This window comes from Taeniopygia guttata, chromosome 3 (assembly GCF_048771995.1).
Source record: "Taeniopygia guttata chromosome 3, bTaeGut7.mat, whole genome shotgun sequence".
NCBI classification, from domain to species: Eukaryota; Metazoa; Chordata; class Aves; order Passeriformes; family Estrildidae; genus Taeniopygia; species Taeniopygia guttata.
The window spans coordinates 17,162,456-17,183,519 of NC_133027.1; the positions used below are offsets into that span (position 1 = coordinate 17,162,456).

General features: G+C 38.7%; 2 protein-coding genes across 5 annotated transcripts in view; one reads left to right on the forward strand and one right to left on the reverse strand.

The window, feature by feature from the left end:
* On the reverse strand, window positions 1-19,647 carry CPSF3 (cleavage and polyadenylation specific factor 3). The gene is given in 19 exon segments (XM_002196219.7): window positions 1-432; window positions 2,410-2,506; window positions 3,088-3,157; window positions 5,155-5,242; window positions 5,786-5,880; window positions 6,934-7,032; window positions 7,934-8,042; window positions 8,450-8,602; window positions 9,564-9,710; window positions 10,461-10,619; window positions 11,154-11,329; window positions 13,568-13,718; window positions 14,696-14,785; window positions 16,374-16,551; window positions 17,292-17,420; window positions 18,359-18,456; window positions 18,853-18,916; window positions 19,399-19,485; window positions 19,487-19,647. Coding segments are annotated over 19 exon segments (2,238 nt in total). The 5' UTR covers window positions 19,633-19,647; the 3' UTR covers window positions 1-330.
* The window catches only part of ITGB1BP1 (integrin subunit beta 1 binding protein 1), a 9,208-nt gene continuing 7,616 nt past the window's right edge, over window positions 19,473-21,064 (forward strand). The window contains exon 1 of one of the 4 annotated variants that reach the window (XM_002197719.7): window positions 19,473-19,615. The gene's annotated coding sequence lies outside the window, so the exon portion shown is untranslated. The remainder of the gene's footprint in view (window positions 19,616-21,064) is intronic. The other 3 variants (XM_072926373.1, XM_072926376.1, XM_072926374.1) reach the window with 3 other exon arrangements.

The following is a 21,064-nucleotide window of genomic DNA, read 5'->3' on the forward strand; positions in this document are numbered from 1 at the left end:
TCAAATTTATCTTCCAGCAGATTTTAATATTCAAAAATACATAACTCCATTTAATCTTTGTAATTCTGTATCAGGTTAAGAATTATTTCTTGTATGTGCATGTAACAGAACATATGCACACTTTGCCTGATTTAACTGCATCTATAAACACAAATACAGTTGTTACAAGGTTGCTGATCCATTATGTGAAATAACTCGTCACTTTCACATTCACAGAATTCAAACCTTTGACTTACTCAAGAAAAAAAATCTATTGATTTGTAAAAAATAGCTCAAATAAACTGAAAATTTAGAAGATTTTTTTTTAGGTATCCTAAGTATCTACAGAGGTCAGTATACAGGGCTGAGGGCATCATAAAGCCTTTGTGCTGCCAGTTCCACCATTTCACAAAGGGATTCGTCATCTTCGCTTCCTGGCTCGCAGTCAACTGTCTGGAACAGAGACAGAAGGATGTTACAACAACAGGCACTTCGTGCTCCTGCCAGCACACAAAGAATGCTCGTGAGGGGAAACGAAAAAGTAGTCATGGAAATTATCAAGAGCAGCAGTGTATATTTTTCAGTGGTGTGCCAGCACACAGAGGAGTTAAGAGAAGACCTAAGCAAGTCCTGCTGAGGAGCAAGAAGCTTAATTTTGAGTCTTATGCTCAAAACTGCTATGTAAAATGCACTAAATTTTGTGGAGTACATTTGATTTGAAATCAAATGTAATCAAAAAATCACAAAAGATTAAGTTCCTGGAGATTTTGCTTTATCTGTATATTCACTCATACTGGATTAGGTTAACACTGCAAAACACATGCAGTCACTAGAGGTAGAGGCACCACACTGATGTTTCCACACACGATGACATTTACACAAAAATAACCAAAATAAATTTATTTTTTACTAAAACAAATTTTCCTAGAGAAAGATGCCCACCCCAAACATGAAACTTGATCTACATTCCTGACTGCTCTACCTCAGAAACAAAGGGCAGCATTGGAGTAATAATACTGTTCTTGGGCCTGTGGCCTTTCTAGAGTCTAAGACTATACCTCCTTTAATTCAGTATCAACTTGTTACTCTTCTGATTTTTCCAACCATAAAGGTTTGGGGCGAGGGGGAGAAAGGCACTTAAAACAGCAAAAATGCATTTAATGTTATCTAGAAACGTTATTAAAATCATGTTAACTGTAAGACACTGTGTTAACACGGAAAAAAAAATTCCGTGTGTCCCACCAGTCAGATCTAGCTAAACAGCTTTTTATTTTAAAGCAAGTAAAGTTTTATAAGATATATACACATGTAAAGAAGGGCAGATCTGCCTTGTAAAATCTGGTTCACAATGGCACAAGCTTGCCATTGCCAACACAGACTGTACAGTAAGTACTGCAAAGATACACCCTGTTGTAACTGAACTGCCACTGGGGTTTCTGTCTGTATACAAATCTTTTAACAATAATAAGGTATTAGAAAAATGAAATCAGAATTCTTGATTAAGCAGCATGCATCCTTTTCCAGTCTAGTTACTTTTTGCTTTATTTCAAGAGTTCTTTCACCAGTCCTTTATTTTTCTATACTATGTACAAACTGAAATGTAGGATTTCTTATTAAAGAATTGAAAAGAGATAGCACAAGTTGTGTGTTAACCACTGTTTTTCACTATTTTCTTAAGGTAATTAACATTCACTTGTTTTGTTTCAATAGGTAACAAATTTTTGGCACGGGCTAACCTTTTTTTCTGGATTTGTAGAATAACATTTGTTGTGACCCCTTAAAGAAAGCATGTGAGAGGTGCTCTGTAGAATGAATTTATATTACATTATTACTATGAACAGAGGCAATATATAAGCTACGTTTAATATGTTATTAGTAATGACAAAGTCAACATATTAAAATGCTTAAGAACATGAAGGACATGGCTTTAACCATTCTTTCCAGTTTTAAATTATTCAAAATACTAGGTGTGATGGCTTCTTAAAGCACCCTTCTAACATGTATGAAATCCAATTCTGTAAGATAGTAAATTGATAAAATATTTCTTTTTGTGAGTATTTCAGGCTTTCAATTTAGCTCCAAAAGGAGCTAAAGATGACCAAAAAAAATATTAACAACATTCCTACCCTGTAACTGTTCAATTATTCAGACCAGAGCCATGCTTTACAAGCATTTAAAAAATGTTAACTACAATCTTGCTTTATTCATTTTTGTCATACAACTGAGCTGCTGAAAAATACTAGGGTTTTTTTCCAAATGTACTGCATTTGTTGCATAAACATTGCTAGCATTTTTTAGTTAACAATGCTCTCTGTTTTGATACCAAGTACATTTCCTTAGCAAGTGAGTACATGACAGTGCAGGCAGCACCGTGTGCCAGACAGGAGACTGCTGAACACAGCACACACTGAAGTGCTTTGCTTTACATACCCGAGTGTCCAGGGAAATGTTGGCAGTCTTTCCATCCACGGTGATGCACAGCACGGAGTCATCTTTGGAACTCACACAGTCCTCTCCAAACATATCCCTAAAGCAAAGACCCGGGAGTGTAAGGTGTGGCCAAACAGCAAATTTAGGTTTTTCTATTGACCCTGAGGTCACTTCATCAGGTGAGTATCACCTTTCAGCAACAATTATTTAACTCACTCCGATGTAATTAAAAACATAAATCCTTATTATGAGAGTGGGTATCAAATAACAGTAAAATGTTACCAAAATAATCTCGTCATAAACAAAGGGAAGGATTCCTTTGATTTCAAAAGAGGCAAGATTTCTACACAAGTAACAGAACACATCAGAGTAAGTTTTAAAAGATATGTGATCCAAAGTTGTTTTTATAAACCATTTGTAGCATAACTTTTGGGACAATTTAAAAATTTGCTTCTGGAAGACAGAACTGGGCCCTGTATTCAAAATTTTATTGGTCCTGAGAACTTTTTACTGTCCCTCTTTCTTTACTTAGTTCCTGGCCTTCACAGAAATTAGACTGAAGTAAATTTGCATGAAGTATTTTTACATAACTATCTTTAAACCCTTTTATACTAAGACTGTTCTATTTACATGGTTAACATTGCTCATTTTCCTTTAGAAAAATATATACCAACTTACTGAAGCATGATCTCCATTCTCTTCCTATATACATCCATATCTATTTTTTTGGAAATCTTATTTACTGCAGCTGAAAAGAAAAAAAAGAATTTACTTTCACAGACATTTACTGGGAGGGAAAATGGCTAATTGATAGATGCCATTTACAAACTGCCTTTCCTGAAAAACACTCCAATAAATAAATAAAATATATCTATGTTTAAACAATTTATTTGAAAAAAGAGAGCCAAGGAAATGCATGCATTTCCATTATATATTCCTGTACTTATAATATTTTAAAGTAAAAAATTTCCGAATTCACATTCTGACTTTTTACTTCTGTTTATTCTTAACACCCATTACATCTCACATATCCTTTACTTTAAATAGAGAAAATAATCTACAGTTGTTTATAATACCTCCATTTTCTCTGATTACGTTAAACTACCACATCATGGAGGCTGGGAGCATGCAGAGAATGAAAAAAAAAATAATATAAAACTGGACAGTTTTATTTTATACTGAATGTGAGCAGTAGTAACAAGCACAGACATTCTGGAATATATTTCAGCATAGAGAAGTTGAAATAAAAACAATGCATTTTTTCAGACCTGGTTTCAAAATTAAGAGGTAGTGTAAAACAAGCAATTTTCTTTTGAACATAATTATTTAAGTATTTGATTGTTAAAGAGTCAGAAGTCTGTAGGTAAGGGCAGTTGTGAAAATTGTTACCTTTCCACTGATGGACACAAAAAACTTTAAGTCTTTTGAAAAACTGGTTTCCAATACTTCTAAATCAGCTGAATAATTCAGAACACATTGGTAGTAAGTTGCTGCATAATTCTTTGAAAAACTTTACAACTGCAAGTGACCGAGCTTAAATCTTAGTAATAATAAAAAAGCCTGAATAAATATATTAAAATTTACTATTGCTTAGATAAGATGCAGTAACGAACGTACTAAGCAAGATATAATTTTATCCTGGAAATGAGGCAAACACAGGCACATGGTCAGCTAAGCAAAAATAACTGAAGATATTTTAATCTGATCTCTTTTGATCCTGTGTACATACCCTAAAATACACAACTGCAAGAATTCTTTTGAATGTTTTTGCTCCAAATAAAAACAAAAAAAAATCCCGAAAGAAGCCACACCTGAGATTAGCAGGCAAAATCAGCACCATAAAACAACATGGGAGATAATGATAAAAGCCCATAAAAATACAAAGAATTCATTTCAGGGTGGTGAAAGGTGGAGAATCTAGATACTGTCACTAACAAATCATACAGAGAAAGTGTGGACTATGAAAAAACAGAGTAAAACAGGTATTACAATATGAAATAAAAAACATCTGGCAAAACAGCAAAACAGTTTTTTCCATCTGTTTAAAAAAAAAGAAAAAAAAAAGAGGTGGTCAAAGTATCATTCAAAAATAAAATTTCTCTTTTTGGCTAGTCTCAAAGAGTAGAACATGAGGACATGGCCAGAAGGACTTATATAGTGAAAATTATCACAACCAAGGTCAGAACATTACACTCTGAATTTGTTCGGGTCAAAGTGACTGGAAAATCTTTACCCCCAGAGTTAGAACTGTTATGGGACTTTATAAACTCAGGTGAAAGGATTTTTAACAAATGCATTGAGTCAGGTATGAGACTAAACCCCTAAGGAACACTGACTGCTAATATACAAAATTATTAAAATATATAATAAAAAGACAAGAGGGGTAATCCAGTGAAAACATCTGTCCATATAGAATCCTAGAATCAAAAAATGGCCTGGATTGCACCATACAAGACTTAATCACTTTAGGTTTTTTGTACAAAGTTTATTTTAAATAAGGCCATGTTTTCCACAGTCAGTTATCAGTTGCCATGTAAGAGAAAGGTTCAACAAATGAACATATCACAAATAATGAAGACCAACCTGTAATTTCTGTTTTTAAGTAGCAAATTTTACTCCCTAGTAAGTTCCATAAGGCAAAGAAAGACAATATGGCAATTGGAAGGCATTATTTCCCTCTAAGCTTGATGTAAAAAAAAAAAAAAAGAAATGCCTCAGTTAAATAAGAATACACTAAACTTATACCTTTCTGTATTTTGGGATTTGACTGAACTTCCAGTATCACTGTTGTTACAGTGTCTGCATACATATCATTAGCAGGATTTGCCACCCACTAGAAGACAAAAAAAAAAAATCATTATTTAGACTGAGTGAATAATGCAGCATAAAGACAATATAAAATTAATTGCATTCTCCTTTTTGCTTTTCTCTGAATTGCAGCTTCAAATGACTGTCATATATTTCACACCAAATTATTAACTACTTTTAACTGGGTGTACTCCAGTAACTTCCCATGAAAAATTCAAGCTTTTGAACAGTTCTGAGTACATTTACAAAACAATTACCACAACTCTTTGGGGGAGGAAGGAACACCATTTAATGTTATTTCCAATTACTATCTGCCAAATAAAAAAAGGGCACCAAATCTGCCATTATACTCATGAGATACAACAAAAAATCTAACTGGCACTGGCTAAATCAAACAAAACACATCCACACAGGACCACAGCTTAAGGGGAACTTTGTTCTAGCCTTTGCTCTACTTGTCATATGATAGAAAGCTCCTTAAAACATTGAGTTCTGCATTGCATGTCTATGGTATTGTTTTGAAGAAACTGGAGAACAAAATACTTCTTTCTCCCTCACCAATGCCCACCTCAAGGACTACCATGCCTGGTTCCTGGATCACAGTAATATTTTTGAAAACCTTCAGGGCTGGTTTTTGTTGGATTTCTATTTCTTCAACATCACCTAAGAAGTGACAACAAATGGTTAGCAATAAGGAAATTATACTGAAAGCAAGAATAACTTTACTCACATAAGAAAATAAGTCAGTTTAAGAATAGGAGAGGCTGTCTGTTACCACAACTGCTCAGAGTAGCTCACAAAATGGAATCCCATACTCTCTTCCCTTACCTGACAATATTATTTTCTTTGTTCTGGATTGTTTGGGGTTTTTTTAATAGTTAATATTGGCCACTTGGTTTGAATTCTTTTATTTGACTAGCTTAGTACACTGAGTACACCAACAAAAAAGAAAACACACGAGGAATTTAGTTAATTCTGCTCCATTTGCAGAAGTAACCAGCTCTTACCCCTTAAAGGATAACCCATTGCTCACATAAGCACAGAGCTTAAATGAAAAGCCCTTGTGTGCCTGCTAGCACTTGGGTTATGAGACCTGAACCTCAACTGAATATAGGTGTTCTCTTTGCTAGTGACATGAATTAGATTCTGACACTAGAGAATTAAAAAAATTCTGAGCTTTAAATCTGGGAATCTGCAAGGTGTGTGTACCTAGGATAGGAGCTGCCCCTAACCCTTGAGAAAGGCAGAGAAAGGCACAGGGGATCATCCCAGTGTCAGGTTTCAATGGCTTCTCATCCAGGAAAAGCCAATTCATGCCTCTTGGGGAGGCACAGACGAGGCTGTCTGTCCCAAAGGGGAGCAGAGCTCTTGTTTTGATTAATTGGATGGCATTAGCCATTCCATTTGGGGCTAGAGGTACAAGATCAATTAATAAAGTTTCCATCAGAGTGGCCAGAGCACTCACTCTGGGGGCTGAAGGAGACAGAAATCAGCCTATGATCTATATTGCTATATGCTCATCACTTTGTAATATGAATGCAGTAGTATCCTCCCCAAAGCTGTGGCACACTCATGAACTGGATCTGGCAGAAGCTGCATACTCTAAGGAAAGCTGTAAAATACAAAGGAATCTCCACTCAGAAGACCTCTGAATACTGGAGGTTGTTTTAAAGGCTGGCCAGTGTAACCCACGGCCGTGTCCTCCCAGGCACGCACCGGTGAGTTTCTGCAGCTGGTAACAAAGCAGATTGAAAGGGCCCGTGTAGGGAATGGCTTGTGTCTGCGTCACTGTGCTCATCGCCAAGTCCGTGTAATCTGAAACCGTTTTAAAAAAGTGCATGTTAAAAATTAGCCCTCTGGGTTTATTTTCTAATAAACAGAATTGCTATTATAGATAAACAAGAGCATTGATACATTTAAGACAAGGGGGCTGAAAAGGGCAATTCATAAAGAGGAAGGCAGAACACCTGTTATAAGATAAATAATATATTTGTGGTTAGGAAACCAGCTTGTTTTATTATCCTCCCTATTAGAGACAAACAATGAACTAGGGCAGCAGAACTGCTTTCCCCCAGGCTCTTCTGACCTTAGATTTAATTCCTCTTCTATTCTGAGAATAGATCAATTCCCTGAGTAATAAAAAACATAGGAGGATTATGTAAATATTTTCTCTGTTCTGTAGCTTTTTACACTAAAAACAAATGACATTTTATGTCATTATTTCATATGACATATTTCATATGACATTATTTCATAATTATTTCATATTTCATATGACATATGAAAATGGCAGGACTATTGATTGAGGTTATTTTTTTTTGTTATCACTGGAATGCTTTATGCATATTCTTTCAGATATAAAGGTTTTAAGTAACCAGAAGGGAAATGGAACTTGGCTTCTTTTCTGTTAGAGAAAGGAAACATTTTTAATTTGAGTGAATAATGAGTTAAATGTGTTTTGTCTCACTACAGTACTTTGGAACTTGTGGCAAATAAGAAATAAAACTAAGATGTTCACTAATTGCTGATGAAACACAAAACTGCAGAAAAGAAACCCAGAACTATAAGTGTTTTAATGACACAGTACGTTTCAATTACCCACTGATCACACGAGGAATTTAGTTAATTCTGCTCCATTTGCAGAAGTAACCAGCTCTTACCCCTTAAAGGATAACCCATTGCTCACATGTCTGTAAGTCTGTAAGTCTGTACTTACTGGAGAGGTCACATGGAGAAAGGATGTGATAGTTAAAATTTCTTTTAACTAGGATTCCAGAAATTCTCTGTCCCTGCTCTGGTTTTTTATCTGCTAAAGATCCCATCACCTGGAGAGAAAAAACACATATAGTGCAACAAGGCAATCTGAATCATTCACAGCTTCAAGTAATTATGGAGATGAAATATGGTTCTCTCAGAAAAATCAGAGTATAAAATTAGCTCTGAAAACAAAAGAACTTTAGAGTAACCTAGAAACTTTCTGAGACATAATACAAGAAAAGTTTGTAAGAGTGAAGAACCAAAAAACCCCCAAAACAGCAAAAAATAACCTCAAAATAAAAACCCCTGAACCAAACCCCAAATACAACTAAACAACTAAAAACATTCACATCCTTTGAGACCCTGGAAAATATGTAATTTGAAGTCAATTAAAAAGAGAGGCTACAAAGATAACATGCAGCTTTACACCAGAAGAAAATACTGTTCTACATATAAGAAAACACTGATTTCATACCTTGGCAAGTTTTTCTCCTCTGAAGTTTAATGTCACAGCTTCAGTATTCCTAGGATTATGAACTTCTATATGAACTTCATCATTATCCTCATACTCCCGTATCAGTGCTGCTTTCAATCTGGCCATTTCATTCTGCTCACCATGAACTAAAATCTAGAAAGGACAGTTTTCCTTTTAGCAGAAATTATTTGTCCAAACAGACATGTTTAATAAGCAAACTATCCAAGAAAACTGCTATATTCTATCTCATCTTTATAAAAATGCAATTCCATGAGGTCACAGCATAGGAAACATGAGCTTAATTACAGTTCTGTGCCTGCAAATTCTCTGCATTATTTGAAAGGTGGGATTTCACAGTCCTGAGTATGAGTTGAAAAATCCATGCTACGAAGCAGAGTGCATTACAGAGGTCCCATTTAAGTTTTCACACACAAATATATTGTTGTATTGTGAAAGGGAAGTATTAATTTAAGTTCAACAGAAGTCAGTTAGCTTTATATTTCTGTGTGTAAATATAATAAACATGCAATTCAAAGAGGATGCTTCACACTTGACAATTTTCTTTGCCAAGTTAATTCTCTTCCGTGATTTTTTTTTTTTCTTTCTTATCTGTGCTTGCACACTGTTCTACCATCAGTTTCAAATCCTAGTCTCCATTTTCACATTCTGGTCCTTCACACCTTCTACAGCCTATGATTTGCTCATGTTTCTCCCTCCATGTGCTGTCTTTGTCTTTTGCTGTCTGCACATACCTTCAACCAATGTTTTCTCATTTATTTCAGGGCCAATTCCAGTGAATTATTCCAATACCAGCATCCCCAGCTTAACATTGTCCCATACTACATCTTACTGCTCAAAACACTGCTGAAACAGATTATGGTTTACACTACTGTATGGAAAGTCATCCCCAGGGATCCCACATGCACATACTCAAGAAGTTGTGATTTTTACTTTGCTAAGATAACTTGACAAAAAATGATTAAAACCTCCACCTTTAATTATTCAAAGCACAGGGATGCTGGCTACTGCTAGACACCAGTCCCTGCCTTGACTCAAGGCTGTGAGCTGGTTTGATGAATCTCACTCTGGAGAAATGGGCAGCATGGATACTGACCACATGTGGAGGTTTCAGGGCCCGGATAAATTCACTAGTTTGTTGATAATCTGTGTGAGCAGAGAAAGAAATGTAATCCACAGACATCTTCAGTGGGAGTTTTTGCCCTGACATAGTTGTGATCTCTTCAGGTTCAGACATGATGTGCTAGAAAATAAAAAACACTTTAATTAAAAAAAGTAAAGACTCCTATAGATGCCATATAACTAATGCTTTACCTTTCAAAAATTCATGAAATAATAGTGGCAACCATGTTAAATGTGAAGCAGTGAAAAAAAATCTCTCAAACTGCCCAGAACACACACTGGACACATGAAAAACGCATGCACAACACACACCATTTCATCTTGTGTATCCTCAGCAGACCTGGAGGCTCATCCTTTTTCTAAATAAATCTCTCTAACTTGTATCAAAACAGTAACAAGTGTGTGATTTCTATCTCTAAAGGCAAAATTATGCTGTAGTTGCCCTTAGCTGCTGGAATTTGGAAGGATTTCATTCCCTACAGATGGTCAATGGCACAAGGTGCACAAGGCAGTCTGGTTTCTGACATATAAATACTGTTAGACTTGCAACTTCTCTAGAATTAGGATTAGGGCTACCTTCTTGAAAAATTAAGCAGTGAAGAGGTCTAAAGTATCAATCATTCTTTTTCATTACAAGACAACTGCCCCTAGAAAAGATTATTCTATATAACATGACTGAAAATGACCACATGCAAATTTTCTGTACTTTTCATTAGTATTAGCCAAAAGCAACCAGTTTTGACTACGTACTCATACATACCCAACAACAATTTTAGTAAATCAAATAAGGAACTTCCTATTGACCAATTCTTTTAAAACCTAACACGAATGCTACCTGTAATTAGGAAGTTGTGGTGCATTAGCAACTCACCTTAGCAAGAGTTCCTTCAACACAGTAGCCTGCAATAATGACTCCATTTCTCTTATCTGTGCACCAGCTCTCAAACAGCTCTCTGGATAAGCCACTCTGCATCATACCTGGGGAAGCCATCACAACACTTGGGCCGATGTCATCAAAGTGATCCATACTCTAGAAAGACACAGTAAGAATATCAGTTATCACATCTCACTTAAACAAAGGATAGCCCAGCTGCACCCCTGAACAATGTACAAGGGCCCTGTGTTCACAGACTATACCCCATCCTCACAGACTATACCCCATCCTCACAAAAAGTGCCTTTTGCAGGAAACTTCATCTTACTGATACCCACAAGAAGTAAACTGCAAGTACAGGGATCTAGAGTGAAAAAAATGTTGGGGCGTAAGCTTCCCTCAAACAGCCCTCTAAGCACTGGGACAGCAGGTAAACCTGGACCTAATCAATCTATTAGGATATTAAGGATATTGATTGGCTCAGCTGATTAGAGCACGGTGCTAAAAACATACCAAGGTTGTGGATTCAATCCCTGGAGGGGCAACTCACATCAGAGTTGGACTCAATGATCCTTGTGTGTCCCTTCTAACTCAGAATATTCTGTGATATCAGGATATTAAACATGCAAACTATTCAGCAAATATGAACTCTTCAGCCATGTTCATCTTTTTGTAAGAATATCAAACTTACCTTCAGATTACTAATGTGCTTGAAAACAAAAGGATTGTTGATGTTAATTTGCTTGCGGATTTTGTCATTCATGGCATTGACGTATGTCTGATAAACTGCCATACATTTCTTTGCCAAAGAGGAGGCATAGTATATGGGGATATCATGGAGTTCAGGATGATTCTGCCAGTATTCATCTAAAAAAAAAAAACAAACAAAATAATAAAAAAGAACAAAACAAAAAAAACCCAGCCACCAAACAACAAAACACAAAATTCCATCTACAGGATTATTTATAAAGTGTGTGCTTCTCAGAAACATTAGTAATTCTTGTAAAACAGATTTACTAGTGGACTTTGTCATTTTTAGTACAGAAAATCACCATCACAGCCTCTTTGCTTTCTCCTGGTTTTCTAAAACCGTCATCAGCTAGAACTATATACAACCAGTAAAAACAAACAGGCAAACAAACATGACAAAGGTGAACTTCAGATCCTTTTGGCAGGTCAAATTTCAATCAACCACCACCTTCAGCTACAAGATTTAAAGTACACATGATACTACACTGCAGTAACTCTACATTTATGACAACAGTACACCTCCACAATAAAGTTAAAATGTCCCTGTCAAATGATAATTGCACATCTAAGAGCCAGGGACATCTGCACACAGATTTGTTTGTGAGAATTCACTGTATGAACATTCTGTAAAATAAATCCATGGAGTTCAAGGTGAGAAGGAACCACTCAATTATCAAGCCTGGCTTTCTGTATAGCACGAACAGTTGTATTTTACAAGCCCAACTGGAACAAAACCAAGGAAAGAGCCTCCATTAACCCCAACTTATTTTATCATTGATGACAGCAGCCATGACCTTTCCTAAACACAAAGAAGAGGTCTGAATGCAGCAGTAAAATTGTAACTTATCCATTTTCCCTTTTGGATACATTTCTGCTAGTCTGAAAGATACCCATGTTGCACAATTGAGGCATAATCGTTCAAAAATAGAGGTACATTCTTTTGTGCATTTACAATGACATTACAATGGGCTTTTAACTAACATTTCTGATTTGCAGGCAAAACCTCTCACAACATTTCAGAGAGGCTCACTGCCATGGCTACCTTAATAAGATCAGGGGTAAGGTGGAAACAGCCAGTGAAAGATAACCAGTAACAAACTGAATTAATCATCGTAACTGTCTACACCATAACACAGTATTTTATTTTTGTCACACAGCTACAGAAAGAAGAAAAATAAACACAGAAGCCTGCAGGCTCAGCTGCGTAGCCGTATGAGATGCAATTGCATTTTCTACCTAATTAAGCATCCAATTGCATGTCTAGCTTTCCTAGATATATTTTCAAGCTTATCTTTAGAAATTCACTTTAATATCTACACACAGCAATGAGAGGCAAACAAATTACAACCTAATGGCCACATAAGGTTGAAAATGTTGTTTTCATGTTCTCTATAAATGAAAAAAACCCTTCGCAATTAATGGTAAATAGTAAATAATTCTACAACATCAAATACTACTCCACACCTAGATCTTAGTTTCTTGTTAACACCTGAATAGACTAGTACAACATTTTAAAAACAAATTAGTTTCTAATACTGAGCTAAACTGAAATGAAAAGTGAGAAAAATTTCAGGTAGTTTAGGGAACACTTCATATTCAACACTTCTAAATTTATGCATTTTAAGCTTGAGATATTTTCTTTTGATCTTGCCAGCCTTTGAACGAGCAGAAAGACTAGTGAAAAAAATCATGTAACACAGTACCAATTAAATGTGCTGAAAGGAAGGAAAGAGGCCTGGGAATAATTTACTTAAAAGCTATTTTTTCTGAAGTACCTTGTAACAACTATCTATATACTTTATGTGAAGTAGCTTGTTATGTTCATGGGCAATTCTCACTCACTTTTGTTCAAAAGCCTAATTTACTTTTCATTATTATTAGGACTTCAGAAGTGTTGGAAGTGTCTTCTATGGTCTTCTAAGCTTTTCCTATAAAGAGTTCTTCATACAGGTTTGTAAATTAAAGTGCAAAAATAGCAGAACTTTGGAAGAAAATACACCCCTTTTTTAGCAGTACAGTTTAAGTTAAACAGTCGTTGTTGTTTCCTGTTGTTATTTTTCTATTGGTAGTAATTGTCCCTATTTGCTGACATCCTGATTCAAAAAGATTCAAAAGCCAAGAACATATTACCACTCCTCCTTTCTAGGTCTCCCATCCTACATCACAAAGCAGAATTGCTGGTTGGTTTACTGGACCTTTTGCATTATATATTATAACATGCATTATATATTAAATTATTAGGTAAATAACACACTGCGAAATGGCCAAAGAGTTGTTGGAGGAGTTATGATAGCTGAAAACATTCTAAATCCCTTTCTGTGCCTTTCCATTAAGAGCAGCTGGGAAGGTACACACCTAAGATTAGGAGCAGCTCTTGAGCTCGACCCAGGGCAAACACAGGGATGAGCCCTCGGCCCCCTCTGTTCACGATGTCATGAACGGTGTTGCAGAACCTCGCCTCCCGCTCCTCCCTCTTCTCGTGAATGTGAGTGCCATATGTGGATTCCTGCAAATGGAGAGACAGAGCACTGAAAGGGCTGACAGAGTAATTCCTGATCTTCTCTGAACCCAACAAAAAAAAAGCAGATAAACATACTAGTGTCGACATGGTGGGGAGAGGAAGGAGAAAGGTCAAAGAATGGGAAAAGTTCCCCCAAGTTTCCAAAACAACCCTGCCAAGGCAAATAACCAAAACTTCCCTGCTCCCAAATCCCTCCAAGCAATTTAGACAGACAGACCCTGTTGGCACTAAAGAAATTAGAGCTATTAATTTCAATGCTTCTTTTGAGAGGTTTCAAATTTAACACATTTATTTTCCTAACTAGAAATGCTGCCAGAACTTTGATGATCACACTGACAGTGCCATGGTATAACCCCAGACTAAAAATACACAAATTACACAAAACACAAGATTTTGATGTAACTTAAAATTAGATTATCAGTTACAGAGATCAGCTAGAAAGGACACTGTAAACGAAATAATTTTAAAAGTTCTCAGTGTTGCTTCCAGCTAAAACTGTTACTTATAAAGTTTCCCTTAAGCTTCTATTTTCCAAACGTGGATTCAGAATAAAATAATTTCACTCAAAAACCAAAACAAAATATGGAATAACACTCAGGGCACCTCCACCAAGGACAAACTCTTAACATATCTGGAAGTAGCTTAGGATCTACTAAAAGAGACATCTGGTTAAATTTGGGTTGGTGTAATGCAAGCTGAAATCTAATAAATCTCCCATCTCAGAAAGGTCTGTCTAGAGCCTGAAGGAGCTTCATCAGAAGAATTATAAAATTATAATTAGACTTTTCAATCCAGTGGGAAGCAATGTCTGAGTTCTGAACACCCAAGTATTTTGGATATTTAACACAAATCAGTACCACTAAATCTCCACCGTCTTTGTCATTCTGTTTTGGCCTTAGTCAAGTCTTATCCCTAATCCATAATTAATCACTAACAGAAAGAAATAATTTTGCAAAACTTACAATTATAAGAATGTCAGGTTTAATATTGGGAATCTCAGCTGCCATCAGGTGTCTATCTTCCTGCCTTGAGAAATCACCTGTATATAACAGCTGTCGGGAGACAAAGAGAAGCAGGTGCTCTGGTTACAGGTTCTACCAGTCAGCAGCCTTTAAAAGGCTGTGCAAAGATGGTTGTAATGAATTTTTGATAAAAAGGTCAGCTGTACTTTAAATAATACTCTTCTTCTGTGAGCAGTGCTTACAATTTTAGGTAACAGTACTACAAGTATTTAAATTTCAATAGTAAAGGTTTTTCAAGAAGTAACATCATTCCAACAAAACCAGGTAAAAAATTATTAAGCTCTTATTTTTCATTTCAGATAGCAAGGTGCCATTTTCAGCCTTCTTGCACTGACCACAATGAAGTAAAAATAGACATAACATAAAATATAGCAACTCCTATGAAGAAGTAAATCAAAGATCAAACCGCATTTACATACCAGAATGAAAATATAATCCAATAAAATTATTTATTAGAAATTCTTGTAATATTTTCTGATACTAAAAAAAATCCTGTAATCTAATTGATTTTCCAAGTGGAAGAATCATGTTCCCCAATACACCAAGGAGTAACTTTTAATTGTTACTTATTTTTAATGGATTCTTAACTGCGGGGTGAATGCAACTCTTGCGCCCAAATTGATCATTTCAAAACTGACATTTTTTGATTAAACAATAATTCCATTGATGAAAATGTGAATAATATATAACATACAGTCAGTGACAGAAGACACCTGGTCTGCCAGGTAACCTACTATCACAGGGAATTAATGAAAATAGTGATATTAAAACTCAATCTATTTGAGTCATGCATAGCAAGAGGAAAATTTTCTTCATCATGCCTTAATCAGGAAAAAAAACCAAAAAAGAAACACTAAGAGATCTAAATTTTATTGTGATAATTGTAAACTCAGTTCTATTTCTAGGATTTTTTAAAAGTTAAAACTCATATAATTTTCAATCTTTATAAATCATGAACAAACTCCTACTGGGCAGCAAGCCTCAGAACCACCTTCTCTCTTCCCTCTTCAGGGCCATGTAAAACTTTTCTTGGACAGTGATTATCCTGCTGAACTCCAATTCATGAGATGTGTTTCAAGTGTCTGGTTTTGGCACAGTTCTGCCTGTGATTATATTATTTATTTAATCCCTCTGTGCCTAAAATGAATAATAATATTCTTATTTCTTTAGGTACTTTAGCATAGGAGTGTTATGAGAAAAATGTAACTCACATACATTGACAAATGCCATTTAAGAACTTGAGACAGGCAGAAGCCGTAAATGAGAATTACAGAAATAAACATCTGTTCACAGATTTTACTACAATGCAATTCCACACAATCCCTCAGCTACCACCTGCCTCTGATCAGCCCAGCAAGGGAAACTACATGTTTTGTGGTTCCAAGTCTGTGTCATGTCTCAGACTTCCATACAATCCAAACATTTTACCTAATCTGTGTCACTTACCAGTTTTAATCAATGAGAAAATACATGTCCCAAGCCAAGGCTTCTCACCCTGACCTGAGTCCAAGTCTATTGGACAGCTCCAGCCACAGTGGTAGGGCATAAGAGACAATAATAGTTAATGACTACATTTATTACTCAAGCTTCATTTCAACTTTTAAGAAAGAGCAAATACCTTCACACCAGCTATTTCAATCATAAACATGGCTGCTCCCAGAACGTGGCCTGCATGGTAGCACCAGAATTTGATTCCTGCCACCTCTTTCACTTCATGGAAGTTGATGGTCTCAATCTTGTCCATGCTTTCTTCGAGGTCTGTTTCCGTGTACAGCATGTCATCCGCTGAGATGTTACTGGGTACAAGTGAAATGGCTGAGTATCAGCTCATCTGAACTGCTGGAAAAACACTTCCCGGGTATTCCCCACTGACCCATTTCCATTCAGTAACACCACATCTCCTATGCTAGAAACCAAGTCCAGCTACTCTAATGTAGCTCCTTAAGGACAGTTAAGGTACCTTTCGTTTGAAAGGCCATTCTAGAAGAGTCTTTTTAGTTAAGAATCTGCTCTGTGTTTCTCAAAAGGTTCCCAGTCCTGGGCAGAGACCTGCAACTTATCTTTTAACAGTCCTCAAAAACCACATGGATCCATGCTTTTCCTACCAGCCCAGAAGAAACAAGTTAAAAGAGGACTGTTCATCAAGTTTCTGATCCAAGCTCAAAACAGTTGAGATAAGCTCAGGACAATTGCAGTCACATGGCAATAATGTGTCAAGGCACGAAACACAAGAAAACAAAAAATATAAGACAGAAAAAAGCCCCAACATGTAAATAACAGAGCCCCCTTTGTATATTTAATCTGTCCTTGTCCTGAAGACTGAATTGTATCTTTAGAAGCTTAAAATTCACTTCAAACTATCCATGAAGTAGTAAAATGATTCATTACTTCTCATCTGATTATATGTAATGTTGTTACTTAAGACAACATCCAGGTTCACCCAGCTACTTTTGGTAGCTTCATTTCAAGTTTCCCGTTGGAAAGGGAAATAATAGGTGAAATAATTCAAGAAGAGACAGCCCATGGGTTAGCTTACCTGACTTTAACATAGTCTGAAAGAAGCCATCTGTAAATAGCTTTTGTGGCATGAGTCATAAACGTCCTTCCCTTAAAACTTGTTTTCTGTAAGAACCATGGCAAAGCCCCACAGTGATCTAAATGGAAGCTTAAAACAGACACACAAATCCAATTAATACATTCATATTACACAACACTAATATATAATATCTGTAATTCACTACTTTACTGGACTAACATGGTGTCATGAAAATCCAGAAACAAAATTTTCAACCTTGTTTTTAACTGTGCTGGTCTACGTTCTACAGACAGGTGACTAGAAATACAACTAAGAAAAGGTAAAACTAATACAGGAAATTCTCCATTAATTGACAAGGTGTTACATGTATAGTATTAAAATGACCTTCTTTTTGTAATTTCCATAAAAATTTAGAGGGAGAAAAGGAACAGTAACCAGGGACACTAGACAAAGATACATGAAAGCTAAAACCACAATCCTGATTTTGCATATTGCACACTACAGAGTAAAACATGATCTCTGAAAATTAAATTATTTGTTCACACTCCAGTTTGACCCATCTTAAGAAACTACTTTTAAAATATGTGTAGAACAAACAAGCTCAGGATTTTATGGAGAGCTTTTTATTACTGATTACATAATTTAGATAGAAATTATCTCCTTATCTCTCAGCCAGTAAGCAATACATAAAACACATTCAAAGCTTGTGTAAATCTCCAAGAACTTCTCCAATTCAAAGCCAATAGAGCAAAAAACACAACCAAAATTCTTCTTCACTCTTTGTGTAGAAAACTCACTGCACGAGCTATCACAATGGTGTTAAAGCAGGCCAGGCTGTAAAACAGTCAGAGATCACAGTGACCCCAGAAAAGAGCTGTAATGTCAAAAGTGAATGAACATCATCAATATTCAGTCCTTAATTATAAATTGAGATCCTAAAACCTGGAAACTAGCATTTTTCCCTACCATCCAAATAACACCTATTTTTCAGCCTATCTTAATGACCTGCAAGTGAACACAGCTCAGACCATGACCTCAAGGTATTTGTGCTTTTAGGTGCCACTTACTGGCTAATGAGGAGAAGATCAATCTCAGCTGGATCTATCAAATCAATGTAAGGAAGAGCATCCATTCCTTCCAGCCCAGGATGGATTCCACAATCAAGCTGAAAAATGAAAGAAAATTAAAGCTTCTAGCAGAATGTATAAAAACCCCTCTTCCATCTTGGTCTATGACATACTTATTAGTGACTGGTAACTTTTAGCATCACACAAAAAAAAGTTTTTTCTTCATTAAACATCACTTTAACACCGGATTTCAAGCAGAATGGTTTGGGTTGGAAGTTCATACATTCTCCATGGGGATATGGTTTTATATGACAGCACAGGCTCTGTGATGCCTAATACCATACATGTTTCAGAAGGCTACAAAATGTGCCTTCTCTAGCACTGTGTCTGACTCCAGTGCAGAGGCTGAATTTAACCTGCAACATCTGAGATCACTTCAGTCATCTGAAGTAGCACATTAAGAGGGCGTACAAACATATCCATGCAATAATTACCATTATTTTTCTTCCTTTAAACTCCAGAATGATGCATGACCTTCCTACTTCTTGGCCAGCACCTCTGCAAAGGGATAGCAAAGTCATGAGGACCGAAACAACCCACACCACACAGATGTAACTACACTGGATGCCTCTACTGGGATTATTTTTCTGCGTAGAAATAACAACTGCACGGCCCTTTTAAGCTCATTTATCGAAGTACCTGAACAGCTGTACTTATCCTAAAGGCAGTGAGGCCCTACGTAACGCAGCAGAAATAAAAACAACCAACAACCCGTCTGAGGAAATTATTTTGGCCTCTTTTGTTTTTTTTTTTTTTTACTGAGCACTCTCAAACTATTGACACGCATAATTAAAGTTCACCTAAGTAACAAACTGGGCCGAATAAGCCCAATTCCAGCTGTCCCAGAAACACCGCTTGTGGAACGCTGGCACAACCCCCCTCAGCCGGCAGCTCTGTACCGGGCAAGAGGCAGCTCGCAGCGCCGCTGCCCCGGCCCGGCCCGGCCCCGCGCCCCGCGCCCCGCGTCCCCCGGCGCTCACAGGGGCCGGATCAGCAGCTGGTCGCTCTCCTCGGCCGGGATCAGCGCCTCGGCCTTGCGCTTGGCCGCCATCGCGCCGCCTTCCGCCGCCTCCCGCCGCCGCGCCTGCGCCGCCCCGCGCGACCCGGAACGGCATCGGCGGCGGCAGCGGGAGCGGCGTCGGGAACAGCGCTGGGAACGACGGCGGCAGCGGGAGCCAGTGGGGCCCGGCGCGCCCGGTGAGCAGCGGCCACATCGCTCTGTCACTTGCCGTGTTATCGGCCGGGGGCGGAGGGAGGAGAGGGGAGCGAAGCAAAGGCGGGATGCGGTGCTGCCCTGCCCGGCTTCCCGTGTCGCCCCCTGTACCCGCAGGGGCGGAGGTGCTCCGCGGCAAGCCCGGGAGCTGCTGAGGGCCCGTGTAATGCAGCGGCTCGCCCGTGGAGCGGCGGGCGCGGAGCCGCCCCGGGGGCTGCTGCGGAGGCGGCAGAGGCGCTCCTCGAGCGGCCGCAGGCGCTGGCACATCCCGCAGTGCCGGACGCTGGCACATCCCGCAGGGCCGGACACCGGCACATCCCTCAGGGCCGGACGCTGGCACATCCCGCAGGGCCGGAGCGCTGGCACATCCCGCAGGGCCGGACACCGGCACATCCCTCAGGGCCGGACACCGGCACATCCCGCAGTGCCGGAGCGCTGGCACATCCCGCAGTGCCGGACGCTGGCACATCCCGCAGGGCCGGACACCGGCACATCCCGCAGTGCGGGAGCGCCGGCACATCCCGCAGTGCCGGACGCTGGCACATCCCGCAGTGCGGGAGCGCCGGCACATCCCGCAGTGCCGGAGCGCTGGCACATCCCGCAGGGCCGGACGCTGGCACATCCCGCAGGGCCGGACGCTGGCACATCCCTCAGGGCCGGAGCGCTGGCACATCCCTCAGGGCCGGAGCGCTGGCACATCCCGCAGGGCCGGACTCTGGCACATCCCGCAGAGCCGGACTCTGGCACATCCCGCAGGGCCGGACTCTGGCACTTCCATGCTGGCAGCTGGGGCGGCCGGGGCTCGGGGCTGTACCTGACACCGCCCTGCCCCGCGCTCTGCCGGTGGCCGGGAGTGACTTTTAGTCCGCCAGGGACCCAGTGTCCGCTTAGTGACGGAACAGCGGCGGCCTAGGGACTGTGACCCATCACGGCATCACACGTCTAAGCTCTGCCTTGTGCTTATTTCATTATTTTCTGCAGTGTGAGCCGTTTTCCGTAGGTTGTCATCATCCATTGTCCTCTTTCTTTCACCTGCTCAAAGTTTCTGAAGTTTTGTAATGGAAATAATTCATCTCTGAAACTGAGAAACAGGGAGCCAGCATCCTGTTGCTTGACACTGGCCAGCCAAAGTTGAAGTGAAGCAAGGGATTAGTAAGGCAGGCACAGGAAGTAGGGTTCTGAAATCCTCTCAGAGCTCCCAGGAACTCAGTTCTAATGCAGTAAATGTACCACGCATTTTGCTTAATTTTCAGGAATATGTTAAGTGGTAGTGGCTGCTTCTATGAATATTTCAGTCAGTAGTTCTTCAGGACCAGGTTGGGGCTGGGATTCAGGGTTTTTTGTGGGGTTTTTTTGTTTGGTTATGGAGGGAGGAGTGTTTAGTCGGGCAGTGTGGCATTTTGCTTTTTGTTTTGTTTTACTGGAAACACGGT